This window comes from Lagopus leucura, unplaced genomic scaffold (genome assembly GCF_019238085.1).
Source record: "Lagopus leucura isolate 7727_CA_CO unplaced genomic scaffold, USGS_WTPT01 Super-Scaffold_73, whole genome shotgun sequence".
In the NCBI taxonomy this organism is placed as follows: domain Eukaryota; kingdom Metazoa; phylum Chordata; class Aves; order Galliformes; family Phasianidae; genus Lagopus; species Lagopus leucura.
The window spans coordinates 44,608,440-44,630,246 of record NW_024962252.1 but is presented as its reverse complement, the minus strand read 5'-3'; the positions used below and the strand labels follow the sequence as shown (position 1 = coordinate 44,630,246).

Below are 21,807 nucleotides of genomic sequence, written 5' to 3'. Positions count from 1 at the left end.
AGCCGGCACGTATCTTCCTGAAGTAGACAAAAGCATGACTCTTAACACACTAACCCAAACACTGAAAATAATGTTCTGAACTTCTCATCCCTTAAATAATTAGAAGACTAAATCATTTTTCATTTTTAATTATTTTCAGTATTTTTAAATTTCATAGTAAAGAACAAAAAGCTTCAAATGTTTGCAACAGGATTATGTTTTCAATGTGCTTCAGAGGAACAAAAACATTGTTTTTTTCCTTTTGGTAGAAGACTTTTTTTAAGAAAATCTCCTTCCTAATTCTACAGAGAAAAGATATGTGAACTCAAAATGCTTATGAGAAGAGTTCGCTATTATTTTAATTTATTAACTCTTAAAAATTAATGGTTTTGCTTTTTAAATCACTGTCATAATATGTGGGAGTAAGATTCCTCCATGCTTAGAGTTAGCAGCTCTGTTTCTTTACTGCAGAAGACTCAATAAAGATGATAATTTCGGTGCTTTTTTAACAGAAAGATTTTCAAATTTGAGATTACCTATTGATTTTATCAAGAAATTCCTAAACTATATCCTGCTATGAATAAAATCAGATTTCTTCTATTTCAATAAGAACAAAAATGGTGTTCTGGAAAGAGAGACTCAAATCCTGCTCCTTAATCTCTTAAGTATCCTTTTCAGCTCGAATCCACTGTTTACTCTGTAATATTTTCCATACCAATATAATATGTAACACTCCATATGGAAACAAAAAAGTACAACAAAGGTATGCTCACAGAAAATTGGAAAGAGGTGTTTGAAAGGAAACCAAGGGAGAATAATGCCAAAAGATCGGGGAAAATGATTACAGTGTTTTTCACTGATGTGAAAATGAGAGAAAAATACGATTATCACAAAACATGTTGTGATTTCCACCATCCTGAAAAAACCCTGGGAGCGTGATGTAATCTAATCTCAGCAGTAGCTGTAGCAGTAATGCTCCAAATATACGTGCAAGTCTGTAGGACTTCTTATCCTGAGGTCTTCAAGGCAATCGAGTAACATTCAGCTCCATGATGTGAGAGCGTTTAGGGATATCATTTTTCCCTTCCTTCACTGAAGCAACTCTTCAGCAGCGTATGTTTGGAAAAGAATACACTGCCTGTCTGAGAACTAACCAGTCATAGCTGATAAATCTGGGAAACCTGTAGAGCTGCTAGGCTCTTACCAAAACCCAACATGATTGCTGTTGGCCTCATTCTGCTTTACACTACATGTGAGAGATGTGGCCACCCCAGTGCCTAGGATGAAGCAAGAGTTCAGTACTGGGCATTCAGAAGAGCTAGTGAATTATTTCACTGCTGTTTTCCTCCTCTGAAGATTTCTAAGCTTTAAAGTATCTTGATGGTACATGTCTGAGAGCTGCTGGAGGCAGGGTACAGCCATTAGGCAGTTTGCACTGGGATATCTGCTTTCAGCCCACAGCTTTGTGGTATTCACTTATGTCAGGAACACAGTTGTTTGGTCACAACACAGGAAAAATGCTTTGATAAACCCAATACTTCTCCAATTCTTTCTTCTATTCTTTCTTTTTTTCTAATCTCTTTCTTCTATTATATAAATTATTACTTTATAAGCAAGGAACAGTTCTCTGAAAGTTTAATACCAGAAGAATTATACTGGTATAAAACAGGCATGAGAACAGATACATTAAAGCTTCAGTTAGGCCTGCTTTAGTGATAAAAATGTACAATAAAATCTGTATCTAGATCAGTGGAGTGTTTTCTACAAAACCAGCCTCACCTGAAGTGTGCACTCAAAAAGCCCATCTTTCTCTAGGTAGAAAAAACAGTCAGTCTGTAATTAGGAGCTGCCTCTAAAATATCTGATGCTATAAAACCATTTGCTGTTGGAAGTAAGATACAGCAGATTAGTGGTTGGAAATAGGAATCAGTGAATCTTGATCACATAATCCAAGCCAAGTTCAGGACACCTTCATAGTTAATAACTGCAGTGGCCTCAGGGGAGGCCATATGATCTCGATCACATGTGTGCTTCAAATAAGAGGCCAGACATCTTTCTGAAAGTATGCTGCAGCTCAACCATAAATTATTTCGCCTGAGAAAGGAACCATTGACCAGGTCCTAGTGCTTTTGCTAGGCAGGCGGTCATGTTACCCTCTCCCAGCAGGCCCTCTAATCCTAAAACCCCCAGCATCTCTCAGATAACACAGTCTGCAAGGCACTGCAGGCAGTGCAAATGACAGAATCATGGTGGTGCTCTCAGGTGTACAATTCTGCCCATCTGAAGAGCACTTTCGAACAGTCAGAGCCCTGGCTGGGGGCTGCACACTCTGAGGGCTCAGCACTGTGTTAGCATTAGTCAGGTAGTATCAGCAATATCATCGTTTTCTTACTCATAGTGAGTTATATTATACTCATCAATCTGATTTTGATGACATAGAAAAAAGAGAGTGAAATAATTGTGGATAAAAGCAAATAAAAATGCCATATTTTTAATATAGAGTGATGATCCAATATTTTCTTTGTGATTTGAGAACTACTTGCTTCACAGGAGTTTTCAGAAATAAAATAAACTTCAGTTTCGTTAAAACAAACTCCACATTGTTGCCTTATGAACAAAATTGGATTTTTATGTCTCATAAGGTTTCAATGTAGCATATCTGCTGGATGAAGCATCAGTGTAAGCAAACAGATGGTAGGAGACTTGTTGATTTTACCACAATATATTTGTGCAGGACAGAGAAGGGAAGAAATCAAGAAAGTATCCTTTTAATTTCACATAATCTTAGCCACTTGTCTAATGTAGTTTAACATTCACATGAAATTACTGAGAAAACAAAAGAAAATTAACAGTACCTTTTCATTTTTCAAAACCTAAACATTTATTTAAAATCTTTCAACAGTATGGTCTCTTCCTCAGTTTGTTTATTCTCTGTATCTGAGAAATTTAAGAAAGCACTGATAAATTAGTATTTTAAAGGGGATATAAAAATGGAATGTTGTTTCATGTGTTAATGGAATGAAATGATGGAATACTACTCCTTGCTCAAAAAGCAGAAGGAATAACAAGCCAAGTTATTCACTGCTCCTGTCTTGTCTGAACTACAGCATGCATCTCACTTGGCTTCTTTGAACTAGCGTCTCTGAAATGTGTTTAAGGTGCTGTCTTATATACAACTTGGATAAAATGTTGCCTTAAACAGCATGTCCACTCAGTGAGCATGGCTCTTAGGAAAAAATAGAAAAATGAACTTCACTATTATAGTCTCTCTTTTTGCACTTCTTTTTCATCCCCAGAAAACTGGGCTCCTGTTCTAGAAATGTAAATCTGAGCACCTCAGCTCTTACTGGTTGCAGAGTAGTCATTCACAATTGGGCCAAGTATCTGTAATGCCCTCCTATCCTCCGTCATGTGTTTCACACTCATGTTGTATATGCTTATGATATGACCAACCATATGGTAATGTGGAGCAAATTCCGAGAATCACTTTCATCATGGTCATAACATTGTAAGGTAAGCAGGAATGGCCCTTCACATCACAAAAGGGAGATGATATACCAGCATTTCCCCTGAAGTGATGGAGAATTAAAGCGTATGCTGCACTTGAACATTCAAGGATGACACTGAAGCATTCTCCATAGTAGAAACTAGGAGTCCTGGGGGTTCTTCTCTCTTTCAACTGTTTTTTACCATTTCTGAAAGGTTTCTACCCAACTTTGAAAATCAAAGTGCCTGCACTTAGGGATCCATATAGGGATTCGCCTTCCCTTTTTGTAGGCAACCAGCATTCCTGTCCCCTCAAGAATCTTTCTGGGTCTTGTTCGGTTTGACACTTCTGCAGATGGAGAGTAGGAGGTCCCTTGAGCTCGGGCATCAGGCTTTGTAGTCACTGGAGGCAACAGGCATTTTTAGGCCTCACTCCATCTGAATTATCTTAAACCTCTACCTAGGGATGACATTGTGCAAGAACTGCCATTTTTTTGTCCAATAATTAGCTTGGTTGTTAGTATTTATGCTTTCAGTTCCTACAGCCAAAGGAATTGATCAAATTCTTTATTTATTTGGGTCAGTCAAATACAAACATCAACAAAGACCTGCCAAATTATCCAATGGAAGATTTGTCCCTTGATAACCAAAACAAACAAAAGAGGAATGACCTTCTAGACTTCAGCAAGAATTGTAAGTGATCCGTGTGTCTTAAAATGAGATCATTACTGTTGACTAGACTTAAGAAATACTTTCTCTGCCTCTTTCATGCTTTTCATAAACTGATGGCAATGGTCTACTGAAAAACTTTTAAGAGGATAGATATGAAAGATGGACTGATATTTGTAAGGGTTTTGAAAGGTGCATTCTTACTTCTGTTTCTTAATGCTATTATTATAAGGAGAATGTTAACAGAACTGCTGGCACTAGTAAAGATGTTTGTGTTACTAAGCTCAACTCTTAAATTAATCTGACTATGCTATTAAAAATCTTGCTGTCTGTAATTGTAAAAAAGATTCTGGACCATCTTGATTCTACAATATCAACATGTGTCAGAAAATAAGCTTTTTCTCCTGACAGAAATTCCAAAATTGGCTCCAATTTCAGATCCACAATTGCTTAGAGGAGCTCTGTGTAGAACAACTCCATTTGCTTTCAGCTATCCAAGCCCACTAGCTTAGAAACACTCCTTACTTATGTACCTCTTGCTTGAAGAGACCATCTAGTCTGCCCTTCCAGAGCTTTTCCAAAGCATAAGCTTTGATTTTGCCTAATATCCCGAAGCTCCATATGCACACATGGCAGTATAGAAGTTGTTTCCCCATACCTGCTACTTGACATTCATCATCCTTGCCACTGTCAAGAAACTCTAAATACTCTTGTTCTCTCCTCCTAATGGCTTTAGGGAAGGAAACGTCAGCACCTGAAAGCCCAGACAGACCAAGGACCAAATAGCAGACAAAGGCTTTTTGTCTGCTGCTTTTGGACGTGAATGATGTCCAGTGATAGTGAAAGGCCAGTGCTCCATCCAAGACCTACTCTACAGCAGTCATTCTCTGAGAGATTGCTACTGATTTCAGCCAGAAATGATTTCAGTCAGAGATGGCCTTGCCTCATCAACACTTGGAAAAATGCACTGCATCCACCGGAGTCAAACACATCTCCACCTGTACTTCAAGTGCATCTTATGCTTGTGAACATACACAAACAACACATTACTTAATTTGTGCTGGGTGCTAGTCAACTGCACAGAGGAATAGCTGGAGCAAACATCACCTTCATCTGTCTAGACACCAGTCCAATATCCTCTGCAAGGGGGATGTTAATTACTTATTTTGATGCATCCCCTTTTATTTAACTTGTGGAGGCTTACTTCAGATCAACACAAGCACTGTACCTTCTCCTTTTCACTCTCTAGGCAACCTGCAGGATACATGTTTACTTTAACAAGTTTCACCCTTCTTCTCTGCTGTGATGTTGAAGCCTGTGACTCCGTAAGTGACAGAAATAAGTAATGGGAACATCCAGTGAGCCAGCATGCTCTTGCTCAGCAGCTCTCACCTAACTCTCCCAGTTACCCAGCTCACTTTTACCTCCTCTTCAGTAAAGTTCTAAACTTGCATACTGAAAATGATGACTGAAAGTCTGAAAATTCAAATGTAACTATGAAACTTAAGATGAATTGACGAATAAAACAAATAACTCCCAGAAAATATCTAGACATTTTCTTTAAGATAGAGAGAGGGAAAATGAAAGGAGGCTGCCAACTTCAAAAATTATATATAATGCCAAGAGAGCTATTTGCATGCCACATATTTCTGAGTATCAGATATTACCACCCTAGGAAAACATCACAAGTGGCCTGGATGAGCTGCAGGCTTTTTTTTCTTGCAGGACCCAACAAGGAGGAAACTGGAATCAAACTTTGTAATCCATTTTTGCCCCTTCTCTCTTGGAACCAGCATACACTTCTCACTGCAAAATCCCAATATATATGTATATATATAATGTAATTAAAATGAGGAAAAAAAATAACAGAAACACCAGCCTTTCTTGGAACACAAAATCTTGCAGTGCTATGCATGTCACAGAAATATACCTGCTGTTAACTGTGTTCCAAGCATGTCATATATTTTTTCAGGAAAAAAAAAAAAAAAATTGGCTAGGCTCTAGGTGCACCTATGCATCTTTCTCAGAAAGCTGTAAATGTGGCCCTTTTAATTCTCAATTCTGAGTCCACTGGAAAGTTATTTCTGTCAGCATTACTTCTTAAGAATTTTATTATCAGCCCACGAAGAACCTTACCTACTTCCAGTATCACACTGCACAGTAAACACTTCAGACATTGCAATCAGAGGAATTTTAGATAATGAAAGTTATATGTTCCACCAGAGAAGTGCTCATCTTTTCCCCTTTATCATGTGATAATAGTGCAAAGGCTGTTTCTGATGAAAGTAGGCTTAGGAGAGAGTTTGGAGTTGTGTATTTTCGTTAGTGATGTTTTGTTGTGTATTTTTGTTTGTTTTGAGGGGGCAGAAAACAGAAAGGCAAAAAAGTCCAAACTAGGACTTTGAGTACTTTTGCAGCCTGATACAGATCAGTTAAAACACATCAGTTCGGACACTTCCTTAGCATACTCTGCCCATTGCTGTCCTGAAGATTTGTGAGTAGGGTGCACACATTAGAGAATGCTGTCTCTGCACTGATTATTTATAATGATAACACACTGATGCTCAAATTACACTGTGTTCTGCCTGCTGCCTTCCATCTTGTCCTTCCCTGCAAGTAACCTAGAGGTAAGGATGTTCACATGAGTTTGTAAAGCGCCTATTGCTGCAAACAATAATAAGAGCTATCAATTAGGAGCAGTTACTTACACTTTGTTTAATCTCAAATGGATTCTTCTAAATATTTACAGTAGAAGAGTTGTCAGACCAAATGCTGGAAATTACTGGCATCTTCCCAGAATCCAGAAAGGAAGAAGAAAAGAAACCCACTCATTGCACTCTTCTGCAGGATTTTAGCAGTCAGGATCTGCCTTCTATAACATGGTGGTACCGAGCACCTCACAGTGTGGAAGGCACACACGGGCCTCAAGAACCAGAGCTGTTCATGTGAAGGAGGTGTGAAGGAGGAGCAGGAGTCCTGTGAAGCAAGGAGAGCATGTGGCCCCAGGGAAGGACCCATGTGCCAGACAAATGCTCGATGCATGGGGCCCTGACAGCAGGAGGAGGGGATGAAAGCTGTACCGCTTGCCCTGTCTCTGGTAGAACCTGAGGCAAGAGACACTTGCGCAGCTTGTTATCTCTCTCTGTCACACAGCAGGTCACAGAAAACCTCAGAGAGTTGTTGTCTTACTTTGGAAAAAAAATCCATTGATTTTAAAATGAGAGCTTAGCTTGAACAAGGATCTGTGAATTTGTCCAGATCCAATAGTTTTCTGTAGTATTTGCCATTGTAAGGCCCTGCCCTGATTTTGAGATGTGTGTGTGTGTATGTGAATGTGTGTGTATGTGAATACGTGTGTATATGAATGCAAGTGCGAGAGGGAGAGAAATCTCACTGCCTAAAACTGTTCTGCCAAAATAAACTTTGGAGCATTTTATAAATTAACTCTGCTCTGTGTGTTTATTTTTCTTGTGGAGATTCTAAAAAGAGACTGTTCAACTCATCTTATTAGGGGCAGCATACTTTTTTTAAAGAGAAAAATAAGTTCCTACTCTGCACTGGAAAGTATTTGCTATTTTCAGCTAAAAGTATTCTTTCCTTCTGACCTGGCATATTAGATAAGATTTATATTTCCGACCTGACATTAGGTAGTTAAGATTTATTCTTTTATATTAACTTTACTGAGCTTGCAAGCTATTCATTTACAGCACAGGGAATATATTTATGGCAGAAGCAAAGAAAGTTCACTACAAAGTAGTAAAATATGTTATTAGGAGTGTCCTGTAGACTGATGAAAATTGTGAGTACCCTTGCAGCTGGCTCCCTTCTGGCTCTTTTTTCCCTCTTTGTTATTTCAACTTTAAAATTTGAATTTGAAGTCAGTTTCAATGGTGAATAACTTAAAAGAGTCCAGATGATTCTAATATATCCACATATATATGTATGCATACGCTGTGTTTGAGAGGTGCAGGGAAAGGGATAACAAGTGACTTGAATTCTCTCCATGTTCTGCTGGCAATGACCCAGGCATAAGGAACATTGGACCTCACTCCCCTGCCAGTATAAATCAGGAGTAACTCTACTGAGGTATGAAACTGGTCTGTGAGTGAGAGCTGAATCAGATCTATAGCTCTCCTTTATCCAAAGGTGTGGGCCCAGGCAATCTGTTAATTTCCAATTTACTTAAAGAGGAGAACCGCAGACTGTGATGGAAATCTGGAAGCACTTCAAGCCTCTGTGGACAGAATACTGGAAAGTTAAAGGCCTCCTATTGAAATCAGTGATAAAACCTCCCATTAACTTCAATAAGAGCAGAATCAGGCCCTAAAAATGGCTGGAAGTCAAAGAACTGGATAGCTCATGCAGTAGGTAATAGGAGATTATGATTTTCACCAATAAATCACCGATACAAACCTGGCTGCACTTGGTTTAGACTCAAAATTGCTTTCATCTGATGTTTGTTTGAAACTGTCCATGTTGTAAAACCTTCAGGAAGAACTGGCAGACATGACAGCTGTCTCAGCAAGAGGCCGACGGCTGGATGGGGTGTGGTATCTCTTCCATTCCCACGTCATCAGAGGGAGTCCATCTTAACGAGAAGCAAGAAGCACTGGCCCGCCCATATGGAGAGCAGTGCTTGGGTTCTGTCACTAACCAGAGGTTTTCTGTTTCAGAAACTGTCAGACTAACTGTAAATTCACTTAGACTGAGTGTACTGGGGGAAGGGGTTACTGTTCTATAGCAAGCCAAGAGGAGGAGATATTTCCATTTGTAGACATTATTCAACTGCTGTCACAAGAGACAATAGAGATGTGCAGAGCTTTGAGGAATTCAGTGTGTCGAAGAAAGGGCTTGGCATACAGAAAGTTAGGATGATCAGGCATTACGAAAGCTGGGAATTGCTCAAGGAGTGCAACATATTGCAGTTTGGCAGTCAAACTCCACTGCCAATCCATTCTGCATCTGAGAAGGAGAATTTCCTGCTAAACTGAGACCAGTTATTCTGGTATCTGAGCACTCAGTAGCACACTCTGACAATGTTTTGAGGAAACATTATTGAGAACATTAAGGGGAGGACCTCCCTTTCCCTTCCTCCAGATATTTTTGCAACTGGTAAACTTTTTCTGCTGGTCTCTGAAGGGTCCCTCCCTAATTCTTGGAGATCAGTAGACAAACTGGATGAATGTTTTGGTACTTGTGCTTGATCAAACAGTCCCAGCTATGTTTGATGTCAACTAGTACATTCACCGCTTTCCAAACAGGACCTTTCACGCTTTTGCACTTGATAGCCCTCAGGGCTATGTATTTCATTAAAGCACACAAACTCTTCCAGCTCACTTATTATTTTTCTACCAGACTATGTTTGACAATTGCTCCACGAATTTGCATCTTTGTGTACACACAGAGATTCATAGCTTATTTTTACAATGTGGCTTTGTAAATCAAAGGAGTCATTCACTACTTCTTTTTTTCCTCACCCAGAAATCCACTGCTAGCATCAATACCACCATATCATGGCTCAGTGGCATTTGTTCCCTTTTCACCATTTTTCCTCAAGACCCTGTGCTCGAAACCACAAGATGCAATAAACTGTGGCTTTACATTAAAAGGGAATGGTGAGAGGGAGACTTGCTCATAGTTACTAACTGGGCATGAGAGAATGTTCCCTCTCTTTTAGCTATCCACTGTCCATGCTGGCCTGGCATGGTGGATGTTTTCGTTCTGCGAATTACTTCAGTGACTACTTTGAGAAATAGTAACCAAATTCATAGATATAGTAAGAGAAGGAAGTGGGAAGCCTGGCAATTGTAGCTAAGGAGATAACAGAGTAGGAGAAAACTCATGAGTGCTGAACAAAGTGAAAAAATACAGTATGGAGAAAACAGTGAAAGGATTCCTCCCACACTTCTAAATGGCAAATTGCAGCTGTACGTTGACAAAAGGGGGTGGAGTAGCCTCATGACCTCTACCAGCACCTCATGAAGAAAAGTACGGATTGCATTGCTGCTCCTTTCCTCGCTGAGTGAGAACAAAAATCCCCCACCATCATGGTTTTGGGTTGTTTTTTTTTTTAATAGCCTATATAAATATCTAAGCTGCAGTCTGATAATATGCAAATTTTATGTTGGTAGTGCTCCTCGATCTGTTTGCTTCCTGACAATAGTTGCAACTAGAAACAGGATCAATCCCGTAATCTTTATGGGATGTTTATTCTGCTTAAACCAACTCCCAATAAAAACAAGGCCAAGACCCTAACTGAAAACCTGCCATGTGACTTATGATCATCACACTTCTCTCATAAATGACACAAAAGGTACTACTCCCTGCTGTTCCCTCAGCACTTACACAGACACATATACTCATGGACATCCCCAAATAATGTTAGCAACAGTGCTGTTCAGTTGCTATGTAGAACACAAAGACCCTTCTCCAGCACTACCCATCTCACCTGCCCATAGATCACCTCAAGAAACATTGTTTTTCTCCTCACTGGCTAAAATTCCCAACCAGCTCATAGATGCCTTACAAAAAGCCAGATAGCTTTCACCTGTACACCACCAAAGAAGGAAGGCTCCGTTTAAATTCCTGGTGTAGTTTTATGCTAAACAAAAAGAGGCTCCCATGCCAAACTTCCAATCCAATTATTTTTGTTCTAGTTGAGTGTTTGATTTAAAAGATTTTGTTTTCTGTGATCAAACAGACCATAAAAAGAGTAGAAGACAAGTTTTCAAATGCATCAAAAGGATTTTAAAACTAAACCTTTTGTGCTTGGGGTGACTGACCCTTTTATTTTATTTTAAAATAATTTCAAAGTAAAAATACTTTAAGAATGTGTTAAGAAGACCTTTAATTCTTGCTTGTGTCTACATGAGTTTGTATGCATATATGTAGATTAAAATATGAATGTACAGCAATGAAGAGAAGAGTTGGCTAAATGTATGAGCATGTATAAATACAGTTTCAATCAAAATAATGAATTTTGCTAACATTTTGCAAACAGTTTTAAACACCATCCTACTTTATCTGGTAAGTATATAGTTGGTTTTTTTCTTTCCTTTTTTCTTTTTTTCTTTCTTTTTTTTTTTTTTTTTTTTTGACATTTCTGTTGAATGCTATGTGTGCTAATGGTTGAAAAGATCTTTTTAGCAGATCATAGCCAAACAGTGTGTTAAGGGTTTTTCCAGCTCAAGGATGACAGCTGTACGTCTGTGTGATTCCAGGGAATAAAATGCATAAAATAGAGAACTGGGAGCCAGAAAGCATGAGATGGAAGATTCTTCTGAATAAGCTCTCTTATATGTAATACTGCAATTTTTGTGGCTGATCTATTTTGAATAAGATGTGTCAAAGCTCTCTGCATTCCCCAGATAAAAAACTGAGGCCCTTTTTGATGCTCACAACAGTAGTCACAGGCAGTTGGAGAACAAGGAGGAAAGGGTCAACCAAGTAGTTCCATAAATAAATAACTGATTTTCAACATGTTATGCAAGGTTTCAGAGAGGATTATGGATTGACTTTTGTAATGCTCAGTGGTCTTTTAGTGGTAGTAATGATTTGTATCCTACTTTTTTTACATAATCAATAAAGCTGGACAATGCAAGAGAATACAATTCATTTGATTAATCTATTTTATCTGGGCTCAGCTGTAATTTACAATGAGGAAGAAGTGGACTTTACTGCTAGATGGAAAGTGTTACTTCAGAAGGAGGAGAATAGCAGCCTGTTCTCATCTTGGACGGGTACAATTCTCATTTCCTTTTGTGCAGAGCCAGATCCCAACAAATAGGAATAAGACCCACAACCCATGCTTCTAACCTCTGTGAAAATTGTTCATCAGCATCCAGACACAGCACATAGAAACATTGCAAAGGAAAGCCTATGTGAAATCTGTTCCATAATTTTCATGTTAGGGGAGCAATCGGGCCCACTTGGACCTTTAAGAGACCACATAACTTTAACATACTTTACCATTTGTTATGCTATTTCTCAAAATATATTTAATTCAGAGATACAAATGTAACAGCTTACTTGTCCTGAGATATTTGAAAGAAGATGTATTTTTTAGAGTACAATTAACATCTAAGTGAGTTACTGAGAAGAAAGCTCGTGGTATCCATTTGTGGAAGAAAATCAACATTCTCAAATCATACCAATTTTGTATGTTGTTGGCAGAAATAAATGATATCAAAAGAGAAATGGAAATACTTTTGTCCACTATCTTTCCAGGGGAATTTGTTTTTATATTTAATTTGTTACTCAGAATAACTTTGGTCTTAGAAAATAATATGTGACCTCCGCAGTTATATGGATGTCCTCTTGCTGATAGTAACATACACCTGAATCCTACTGATAAATTCTTACACCACTGAAGCTTTCCCTCAGCGGGTGTATTAAGATGTTTTAGCCCTAAAAGCTGGGCGTTGGGCATAAAAATGCTTGTCCAGGGTACAGCACAAGTTACAAAGTTCTGTGCTCTCATGCAAAATTCCAGGTTCAGTTTTAATACACACTCAACTCTGAAACTCATTAACTGTTCAATTCTTCATAAAGCAGAAGCCTAATCCACAAATGCGTTATCTCATTTTGGACCACAAAATTGAACATCTTTGCAAATTACCACGTTGTGTAATTTGTTTACCCTTCCTGCTTTTACAGTTCTGTCTTTTATATTTTATGACATCTGCGGACTCTATGCCCACTGCAAGAAGGTCTTATCTGAGTGGATTATTTTTAATTCTGTGTTTTACTAAAACTTTCTGTAATCTTCGGATTTGCTAAATACATGCACTTAACATTCTCTGACTCCCGTGTTAAATAACTATCTCTTGGTCCCACTTGGTTTATTTTGAGGGAATAATTCTTCATTCATCTGTGTAACAGACAGCAAAATTAAAAAAGTAACCTCTTATTCTGCAGCAAAGAAAAGGTGTAGTGAAATTAACTATGAACATTCTAGGAAAAAAGGTTGTGAAACACTTGCCAACACTGATATTTGTAATCTTCATGAACAAGCGATCAAATAATGCAGGGCAAGTGTGTGTGGGAGGCAAGCTCTGAAGAAACTGGCTGTTTTCCTCTCTGACCAGTTGAGCTGTTATGAATAAAAAATGTTGTTGCTAAAGGAACCTGTAATAAATCCTGTTGGGAGTATTACATGTGCTGATAACACACATAAACTCTGTAAACATATTAAAGTGTCAGGTTTTAGTAGCTCTGGTTCATGTGGATGTTTGTAAATGTTAGCAAGAAACGCAATGGAAATCTCCTTTCACCAGCTGGTTGCTCCTGCATTTGCAGTTCACAGAAGAACCTTCTCCCCTTCCCTCCTCCAAGGAATATCATTCCTTGCTTCACATGAAAGACGAAGGAATCACATTAAAAGCCTACCTCTGCTGTAACTTCCCACCAAAACACTATCACTGCTCTGGTGAGTTATTTGGAGAGAAGCAGGGCAGAGGAGCTGGTGATTAGTAAGGGATTTATGCTGTCCTGAGTATCACTGCTTTGAGCAGCAATGCCCTCAGTCAGTGCTTTGGTGTCGATAGTGCTAGCAGCTCCGAGCGAGGCATCCAAGTTACCTTCCAGTGCATGGAAAGCATAGGGGGCTCCAAAAGGGGGGAACAGAAATGACCACACTGAGCAAGGAATTCTTAGCTGGGGCCAGAAACTGTATGACATCTTGGCTATCTTTGGTGTTTGGTGCCCTGGCACTGGTACCCAGACCTGTAAGACTACGTGTGTGCCTATGTTCTTTAACAGTGTGAAGGAGGCCTCACTCTTTGAAACAAAGGAAGGTGCAGCCTTATTACCCTTAATGTATCCAAAATCTTAGCTGCAAAAATATTCACCTGGAGTTGGAAAACGACGTTATGTCACATGCCTTTAGCTGAAGTTGATCTGCCCAAATAAACTGACTCTTATTTGCAGGTCATCTCAGGTGGTTTGGCTGCAGCCAGCAGCACAAGAGAGGAAAGGGTCAGTGAGCTGCTTACAGGGAAAACCATATTTCTGCGTACAGAAGCAGTCGCCAGCAAGATGATTGAGACCCTTGTTATCTTTGGAAGAAATCTGTTTCATTATTTTTATTATTTGGTATTATTTATTTATAACTTTTTTTACCCACGGTTTCTTTAAGAGAAAATGTCAGAAGGGCACTGAGCTCAAAAGTCTCCCATGCCAGGTGAATGCTCAGTCTGGGCAAGCTAACATCTCATGTAGAAACAACAAACCACCTGAGAACTGTCCACTTTAGGGCTGAGGTGGCAATTCAGCAGGGCTTTGAAAGTAAGGTGTTCCGATCCTGCACCAGACATACCTTAGGCATCTATGCCCCACTCTTGGATCTGAGCCCTGCTGTTTCTCCCCTAGCACCTTACAGGAAGCCACAGAATTCATACATCATTGCCATTCCAACACCCATCAGTGAGTTCCTGTTTTATTTTACAGCACCCTAAAATCTGCTTTACCCTGCAGAAAACATCCAACATCTGAAATCCCACATCTTGAACCTTTCATGTTTCAATGGAAAACGTGTCAGGACATGAAGCTGACACACAACAAGAAACCTGAAAGAATTATGTCTGTATCAAGATGCTACTATAGCTCCATGTAGATCGTGTGGTTCAGGGTTTTACTTTTGCTTAACAGTATCACCATAAGCATCCCGTTAAGTTCTTCCCCGTTAATGCCTTTGCTGTGGGGAGCAAAATAGTGCACTATGTGAGGAGCACAGTGCCACTCCAGCCAGAGGTCAGCCCCCCCCCGGCTCCAACCCCTGCAGCTAGTCCTTGTGTGAATAAGTTTTGCGGTTCCTTTTCTTGAGTGGGAGCTGTTTGTAATGATGTGAGTGAATAGTTTAAAGTGAACATTTTAAAGTGCATGATAGAGCTCGTAAGCTAGAAATCAAAACACAAGGATGTTTATTCGACAACTATTCTATAGCCATAGCGCAGTTGTGCTTTTTGTTCTTTAAGTAGCGTTGCTCATTTCAACTGCTAACAACAAAAATATGGCCAAAGCAATTGCTAATAAATCCCATTGGATTTCATTATGATAAAGTGTCCAGTAAGTCATTGTTTTGCCATTGTCAGAAGCCCAGTTGTTCAATTATTTATAAAAAAAAAAAAAAAGTAGTAGATCTTCTTTTTTTGAGGGCCAGAGCATGTTTTGCATGAACAAATAGTTACTGCTGCATTGTTTGTGGTAATAGCAGACAGATTTTTGTTTAAAAACATGTATATGGTTTCAGCTGCTTTTTCTCATCTGATAAGATTACTTTGTTCTGAATTATTTTGGTAAAAAAATTGGCAAAGCATTTTTGAATTGTTCAGAATCCAAAATTAGAAATGAGACAAAAATACTATTCCTTATTAGTTTTACATCTCTTTCACCAGACTTTCGCAACTTTTAAATTAATTTCAAGAGCAAATGGGACAATTTATTGTAGGGGAAAAAGGTTCTCAGGAACCCCCATGGTTTTAATGGAGAGTTTTCCCATTAGTCACTGCCTATAAATGATTGAATATGAAGCGATAGGCAGCTTATTAGTGTTAGTGGGTAAGAGCCATAGTCCAGACAGCATGCTTGCTTTATTAACTGGAAGGGAAAATGAACGGACTAAGCAACAGATAATGACTAAGTCCCATTTCTAAGTTCTAGCTCAATTTCTGTTATTAGAATTTCCATTGTCTCCAGAAAAAGAAAAGACTAAAAACAAAAAAACTGAACAAGAAGGAATGTACTAGGGATTTGCAAAGGCTTCATACACTGAAAACAAGCTTAAAAGAAAAAAGTCATCTCAGCATTTGCTGCACTGGCTTCAATTGGCTCAGTAAGTGAAAGTAGTAAAATAGCTGTCGTTTCCATATGCTTAAGAAAGAAGTTGCCTCCCAAGCAGATGATATGTCAGAGTTGTGAAAGGCACTGGGCATTGTTTTTTTTTTTCCTATGTAGGTATCTTACATATTTGGATAAGGATATTTTGCAAGTATTCCGGCACAGGAATCCTTCAAAACTCAAAATCTTTCCTGGGATCCTTTGAAATGAGCCCTCTGCAGCTCAGGAAAGTCCACGGAACTTTCTCTACTGAAAACTATGGAGGCAGGTTCAAGCTCTAAAGTCATCACATTAATAATAGCAATGTTTTGTTCTGTCTGTGAAGAGAAGTATGACTTCTTATATATCTGCTGATACACTGTCAATGGCTTTAAGAAGTGGCGGCATTACGTGTATTTACAGTTCAGCAGAACTTTTAAATAGATTAAGAAATGCCTTCAGGAGCTGGATGGAAAAGAAATGAAAATTATCACCATTTCAGATGTCAGGTATGAAATGGGAACTGATCTGTAGTGTTCTTTACTCTCACACGCCGACGCTCTTGGGATACGCGCCGCTCCACCAGCAGCTGGTATGTTTCAAGCCTGGGTCTACACGCACGCACAGCTATAAAAAAAACAACCCAAGCAAGCTACCCTATAATTCTTCTAATGCTTTCAGCAAGGGGTAGGGCTTTTTCCCTATTTGATTATTTAAGATATCACTGCTATGAAATCTGTTCGCAGTTTATGAAAGTACGATGAGACTGTTCTATGGCTGCTTTTGCTTCTTATGACTGTCATAAGAATTCCACAATATTTCGAAACAAACGGGCTCATCCACAAACGCAAAATATAGTTTCACTACAAAAAAAAAAAAAGACGCACTTGTCACAGCAAAGTATTTACTCTGAGTATTCAAAGATGCAACCATCACCAAAAAAAAAATGCATTGGCCGGACATAAATACTCTGAAAGAGAGCTAACAGTGAACAGTTTAATCTCACCCAAGGTCAGATTCAGCTCATTGGTGGCTACTACTCAGCTAAGTTCTGCCCCCCGTTACTGCACTCAGATATTAAATGATTTCTTTAAAAAAAAATCAGTAATAACCCCTATATTATGTTTAGAATGTACTGTATCGCTATGCGTGCTGTGCCGACCCCAAGCATACATATAAGTGCTAGAAATATGCATATTGATGGTGAACTGCTAAAAAAAATTACTTCCCAAAACACAATGTTATTTTAACTAGTAATGTAATTTCTCCTTTTTCTCTTGGGACAAAGGCAGGAGGCAATGCCAACAGTGGCCACCATGAGCCAACAGCAGTGTGCATCGTGGCAGCTCTGCACCCAAATTGCAGCTCCATAAGTCACACTGACAGCTGTACTCCCAGATGTAGGACTGATACGAGCGCAGGACTTTCTATCTGTCTGCTGTCACTTTGCTTACTCTGATGATACCCAAATTTAGCCCTTGGCGTGTTCACAGTCCATGGGGTCACAGCAAACGCTCTGGAGGTCACTGGCAGAGCCACATCAAACACTGCTCCATTTCCGGCAGTTAAAAGGTCAATGAGAAAGGTGCACAACTGTCGGTGCTGAGCGTGGAGGGCTGATGGTGGTCTGCAGAGCCAAAACACTTCGGAACTGTGGACTTAATCCTACTTCTTTTCTAAGAAAACTACTCACTGGCAGATACACAGAATTTCCTACAAGGTGGTATGTTAGTCTCTACTTGCTGCATATTAATCTCTCTTGTAGGACCCCAACAAGCGACTCAATTTGTTAATCTTAAGTGCTCTTATCAGAACGAACACACACATCTCTTGGCTAATGGCATGTTTGCTTTTGAACTTTTATTGATCGCGTCTGCCGCATCTATTTATGGACGCAACCCCTGTCTGCACCCCACTGTTGACTTCGGATGAGATCCACCTCTACTTCTACTCCTCCAGCAGCACATTTACAATTTGTAGAGAGACAGAAATTTTGGATATTCCAACTTGTAACTTCAATGAGAGTTTGGTCCACAGGTACAAAATAAGTAATGCCTCAGCACCAGGCCCTTCTGATGGGGGAAATTAAGAAAGAAATTTCAATTTACATGAGCTGAGCTTGGTGCTGCATACTGCAAATTAGTCAGTTTAGGCTTTGTTATTCTTTTCTCTTAAAATGTGGTGGTATTAACACACAGGATAGGGCCTCAGATATTTAACAAAGTGAAGTAACAGAAGTTCACTGGTTCATGGCTTGATGAAAATAGTTTAAACTGCATTTGAAGTACATAGGTGGGGTGGAAAATTGGAAGCACTTCCCAAGCAATGGGTCTGGGACTTATGTTTAAAGGAGACTGACTGGGGAAAAGAGACAAGAGATCCAGAGAAAGTCTTCATGTAATAGACACATCGGACAGGTGTCTTTTCTACCACTTCTGTCACTTTTTCAAGTGGCAGCATCCACTAACAAAGATCTGCAGATATTCACAGCTGAAATAATCTGTGCAAATAGTGTCCCAAGCCTCTTTTATAAGAGCTTCCATAAACACTCACGCTCTAATTCTCGCTTCACACCCAATAAGCAGCAGTGATACCTCAGTGTGTTTTACAGCCATCTGATCTAAGGACCTCAACCAGACCTCAACAACATCCCGGTGAGACATTCTGATGGATATGGCCCTTCACTTACAAAGCCAAGGGCCAGCTTTCCATCTCTAGCTGTAATTCTTTCCATCAATTGCTCACCAGTGAGTTCAGCTTAACTCTTGTCTTTTAAACAGAAAACTTTGAGCAAGTTCTCAGTACCTTCTCCACGTTGCACCATCCAGGTGTTTAGGTTTTTTTTTGGTTGTTTTTGTTTGTTTGTTTGTTTGTTATTTTCAGCCAACACCTCCAGTTCTAGCTCCCTAAAATCACTCAGCTCAACGAGTGGGGCTAAGACTCAGGTAGGACTGCACGAGCAGAGCCGAGCCGAGCCGAGCACCTGCCGCCGGCTGCCCGCCGCAGCTCAGGACAGCAGAGGTCGCCGCTGGCCCGGCTCTGGGTCCGGCACGGCGCGGCTCGCACAAGGTGCTCCTGGGGCTGCCCCCCGCTGCGTGGCCCCGACGGCGGAGAACGGTGCGTGGAACGACGGCGGGGAGGGTGCAAGGGGTACGACTCCCGTGTACCTCTGCCGAGCTCCTTCGGGGAGCCCCTGGAGCAGAGGGGCCGCGGCTGCCAGGGCTTAAGGGAGCAAGCGGTTAGCGCGTGAGACCGCGGAGCCGTCCCGTGCCAAAGGCAATATCCCCGAGCGCTCGCTGCGCTGCCGCGGGGAAGGGGTGCTGCGGCCCCCATCCGCTTCGGGGCACGCCGGGTGAATCGGACCCTGTGTGCAGAGCGGACAAAAAAGCCTTTCAAACGCTACTCATGCCGGGGAGGGGAGCAAAAAATAATAACATCAACCCCCGCGTCCTCTCCCTGAGGAAGTAATTCGATGTACTCCTCGCTGAATAAACGCAAGCTACCGCGCATTTCCCCGCTGTCCGCAGCTGTCAGGGGAAGGGGACATAAGAGCGGTAGGTGTGCAATAAGTGCCTCCCCTACGCGATCGGCCGCGGTCACTGCCCTCGGGGGCCGGAGAGGAGCACGGTGAGGGCACAGCGCGGCGGCGCTCGGAGCCCAGCGTGGGGCGAACCGTGCCGGAGCTTCGCTCCGTTCGCTTCAGCTCCGAGTCCCCCACCTCCGGGAGCTGCAGCCGTACATCTTGAGGGCTGCTCCCTCACGGCTGCCTGCGGCGTGCATCGGGGCGGCCGGGTCGAGAGGGAAGGATGCATTCAGCCCACTCGGAATCACCCGGAGAGTGAGGCAGAGCTGCTGCCCCGGGGGCTGCCAGGGCGGCCACACCGCGGGGAACTCCGCTCGCTATGAGGCGGCGATCCGTCCCGGCGGGTCCCAGCTCTGCCCTCTGCGGCCTCCTCCGATCACCGCAATGTGATCGAGGGGGGACGAAGGCTCTCGGGACATCGCGGCAAAAAGTTACCTGCACCGTTTTCTCTCATTGGGAAGCGCTAAGAAAATAAAGTTCCCCTTTAGCAGACGGAGAGGATCACGCGCAACTCATCCCGGAGCCGGCGCTGCTCATCCCAGTGAGGAGACATAGAAAATAGGAAAGAACCGAACCTCGCTCCGTCCCATCCGAACTCCGCGGAACGCGCGCAGGTCCGCTCAGTGCGGGGCTCGGGAACACCGCGGCAGCTCCCGGGCAGGTGGGCGGCACGGCGCGGGGAGCGGGGACGGCAAAGCAGAAAGCCCTTCGCACTTACTTCTTCCCTGTCGCCGTACCCTGGAGGCGTGCTGGCTGCCAATGTATTCCATAAAGTTCAAAGCGATAAAAAACCAAGAAATCAGTCGCAATTGCATAGTAACCCTTTGAGAGTTCCGCTTCTCCTTTCCGTTCGTTTTTTTTTTTTTCCTTTCCTTTCGAAAAAAAACCGAGGCGGCGCGGGATGAGCACAGCGGCACAGATACCTGCGCCGATGTCCAAAGCCAGGCTTGGCTGAGCTAGTGGCCTTTTTTTTTTTTTTTTTTCCTTTTTTATTTTTTTCTTTTGCTTTTTGCGCTTTTTTCCCCCCTTTTCTTTCCGTTTTCTTTTTCTTTTTTTCTTTTTTTTTCTTTTTTTTTTTTTTTCCTCCTCTTTTATTTATTTATTAATTTTCCTCGCCCCTCTGCTCTTCCTATACCACTTCAGCGCCGCCCGTCCCGCTGCTACCTGCGGCGGACCTCAGAGGGCACTCAGCAGCCGAGAGGAGCCGTGCAGCCGCCGCCGGGGTCCATGCCGGCAGCATGGTGGGGGGGTGCCGGTGGGCGTGCGGCAGAGCGGCCGTGCGTGCGGCGGGCGGGCGAGGTGCCGACAAGGCCGGGCGGGCCGACGGCGGTGCGAGAGGAGTGTGCGAGGGCGGGAGCGCCGGGGGGGCAGGAGGAGGACCCAGCCCCGCCGCCGCTCCGGAGCAACCGCGGGGCGCAGGTGGGCCGGGCCCCCCCCGCCCGTCGACGGGCAGCCCCCGCCGGGCCGCGTGCGGCAGCCGCTCCGGAGCGGGGCCCCGGGGGAGCGGCCCCGGGGCGGGGCGGGACGAGGCGGGACGAGGCGAGCCCGCGGCGCCCGGCACGGCATGGGGAGCTCCCTTGGGGCGTCCTCCTCCGGCAGCGGGGCCGGGAGGGGGGCGCGGAGCCCGCTGTCGTACTGCCTCCCGCGGCGGGGCGGGCCGGGACCGGGCTGCTCTAGCCTCTCCTCCGCCGTCGTCCTTCCCGGGATCCCGTGCCCTACGAGTTGCCCCCCTCGCTGGGGCCGGGTAGATGCGCCGTGCCTTTTTGTAGTGCGGAGGACATAGTGCGGCACCCCTTTGGCAATTGTCCTCCCGCATCCCTGCTCTAAATGGAGATGGATGGGGAGGCGGGAGTGGGGTCTGAAGCCTTCTGCAGCCTGAGGGCTTCTGCCTAGATGCTCCTCTGCCATTTGCCCCTGTGCGGGGCAGACCGGGACAGCCCCTCCGGCAGGACACAAGGCACGGCAGAGCAGCGGTCCCGCCGGGGCCGGTAGTGGGGGCGCGGGGCCGGGCCGAGTCGCTGTGTCCCGGGGCGTCCGTAGCCGCCGCCGGGATCCCGTCAGAGAGCACAGCGGGGGCACAGCCGCTGTTGGACGGAGGGGTATCGCGTTTCCTCTCTGCGGCAGGGACCGCTGTTCTGGGGAAAGGGGGAGGTTGCAAAGAAGGGCGCGAGGCTGATGCAGGGGGAAAGTGTCGACTTCGCCGAATCCTTTCTCGCTCCGCTCCTTATCTCCGCGGCTATCGCCGGGAGTAAAGAGGGCGGCGGATAAAGCGGCGC

The 21,807-nt window shown here is 42.8% G+C and overlaps 1 protein-coding gene across 2 annotated transcripts in view; it reads right to left on the bottom strand.

Moving 5' to 3' along the window:
• RSPO3 (R-spondin 3) overlaps positions 1 to 20,531 on the bottom strand; it is a 91,870-nt gene extending 71,339 nt beyond the window's left edge. For both annotated transcript variants that reach the window (XM_042893811.1, XM_042893819.1), the window contains exon 1: positions 20,250 to 20,531. In XM_042893811.1, the coding sequence (XP_042749745.1) occupies positions 20,250 to 20,346 (97 nt within the window). In that variant the 5' untranslated portion in view covers positions 20,347 to 20,531. The remainder of the gene's footprint in view (positions 1 to 20,249) is intronic.
• Positions 20,532 to 21,807: the final 1,276 nt, after the last annotated feature.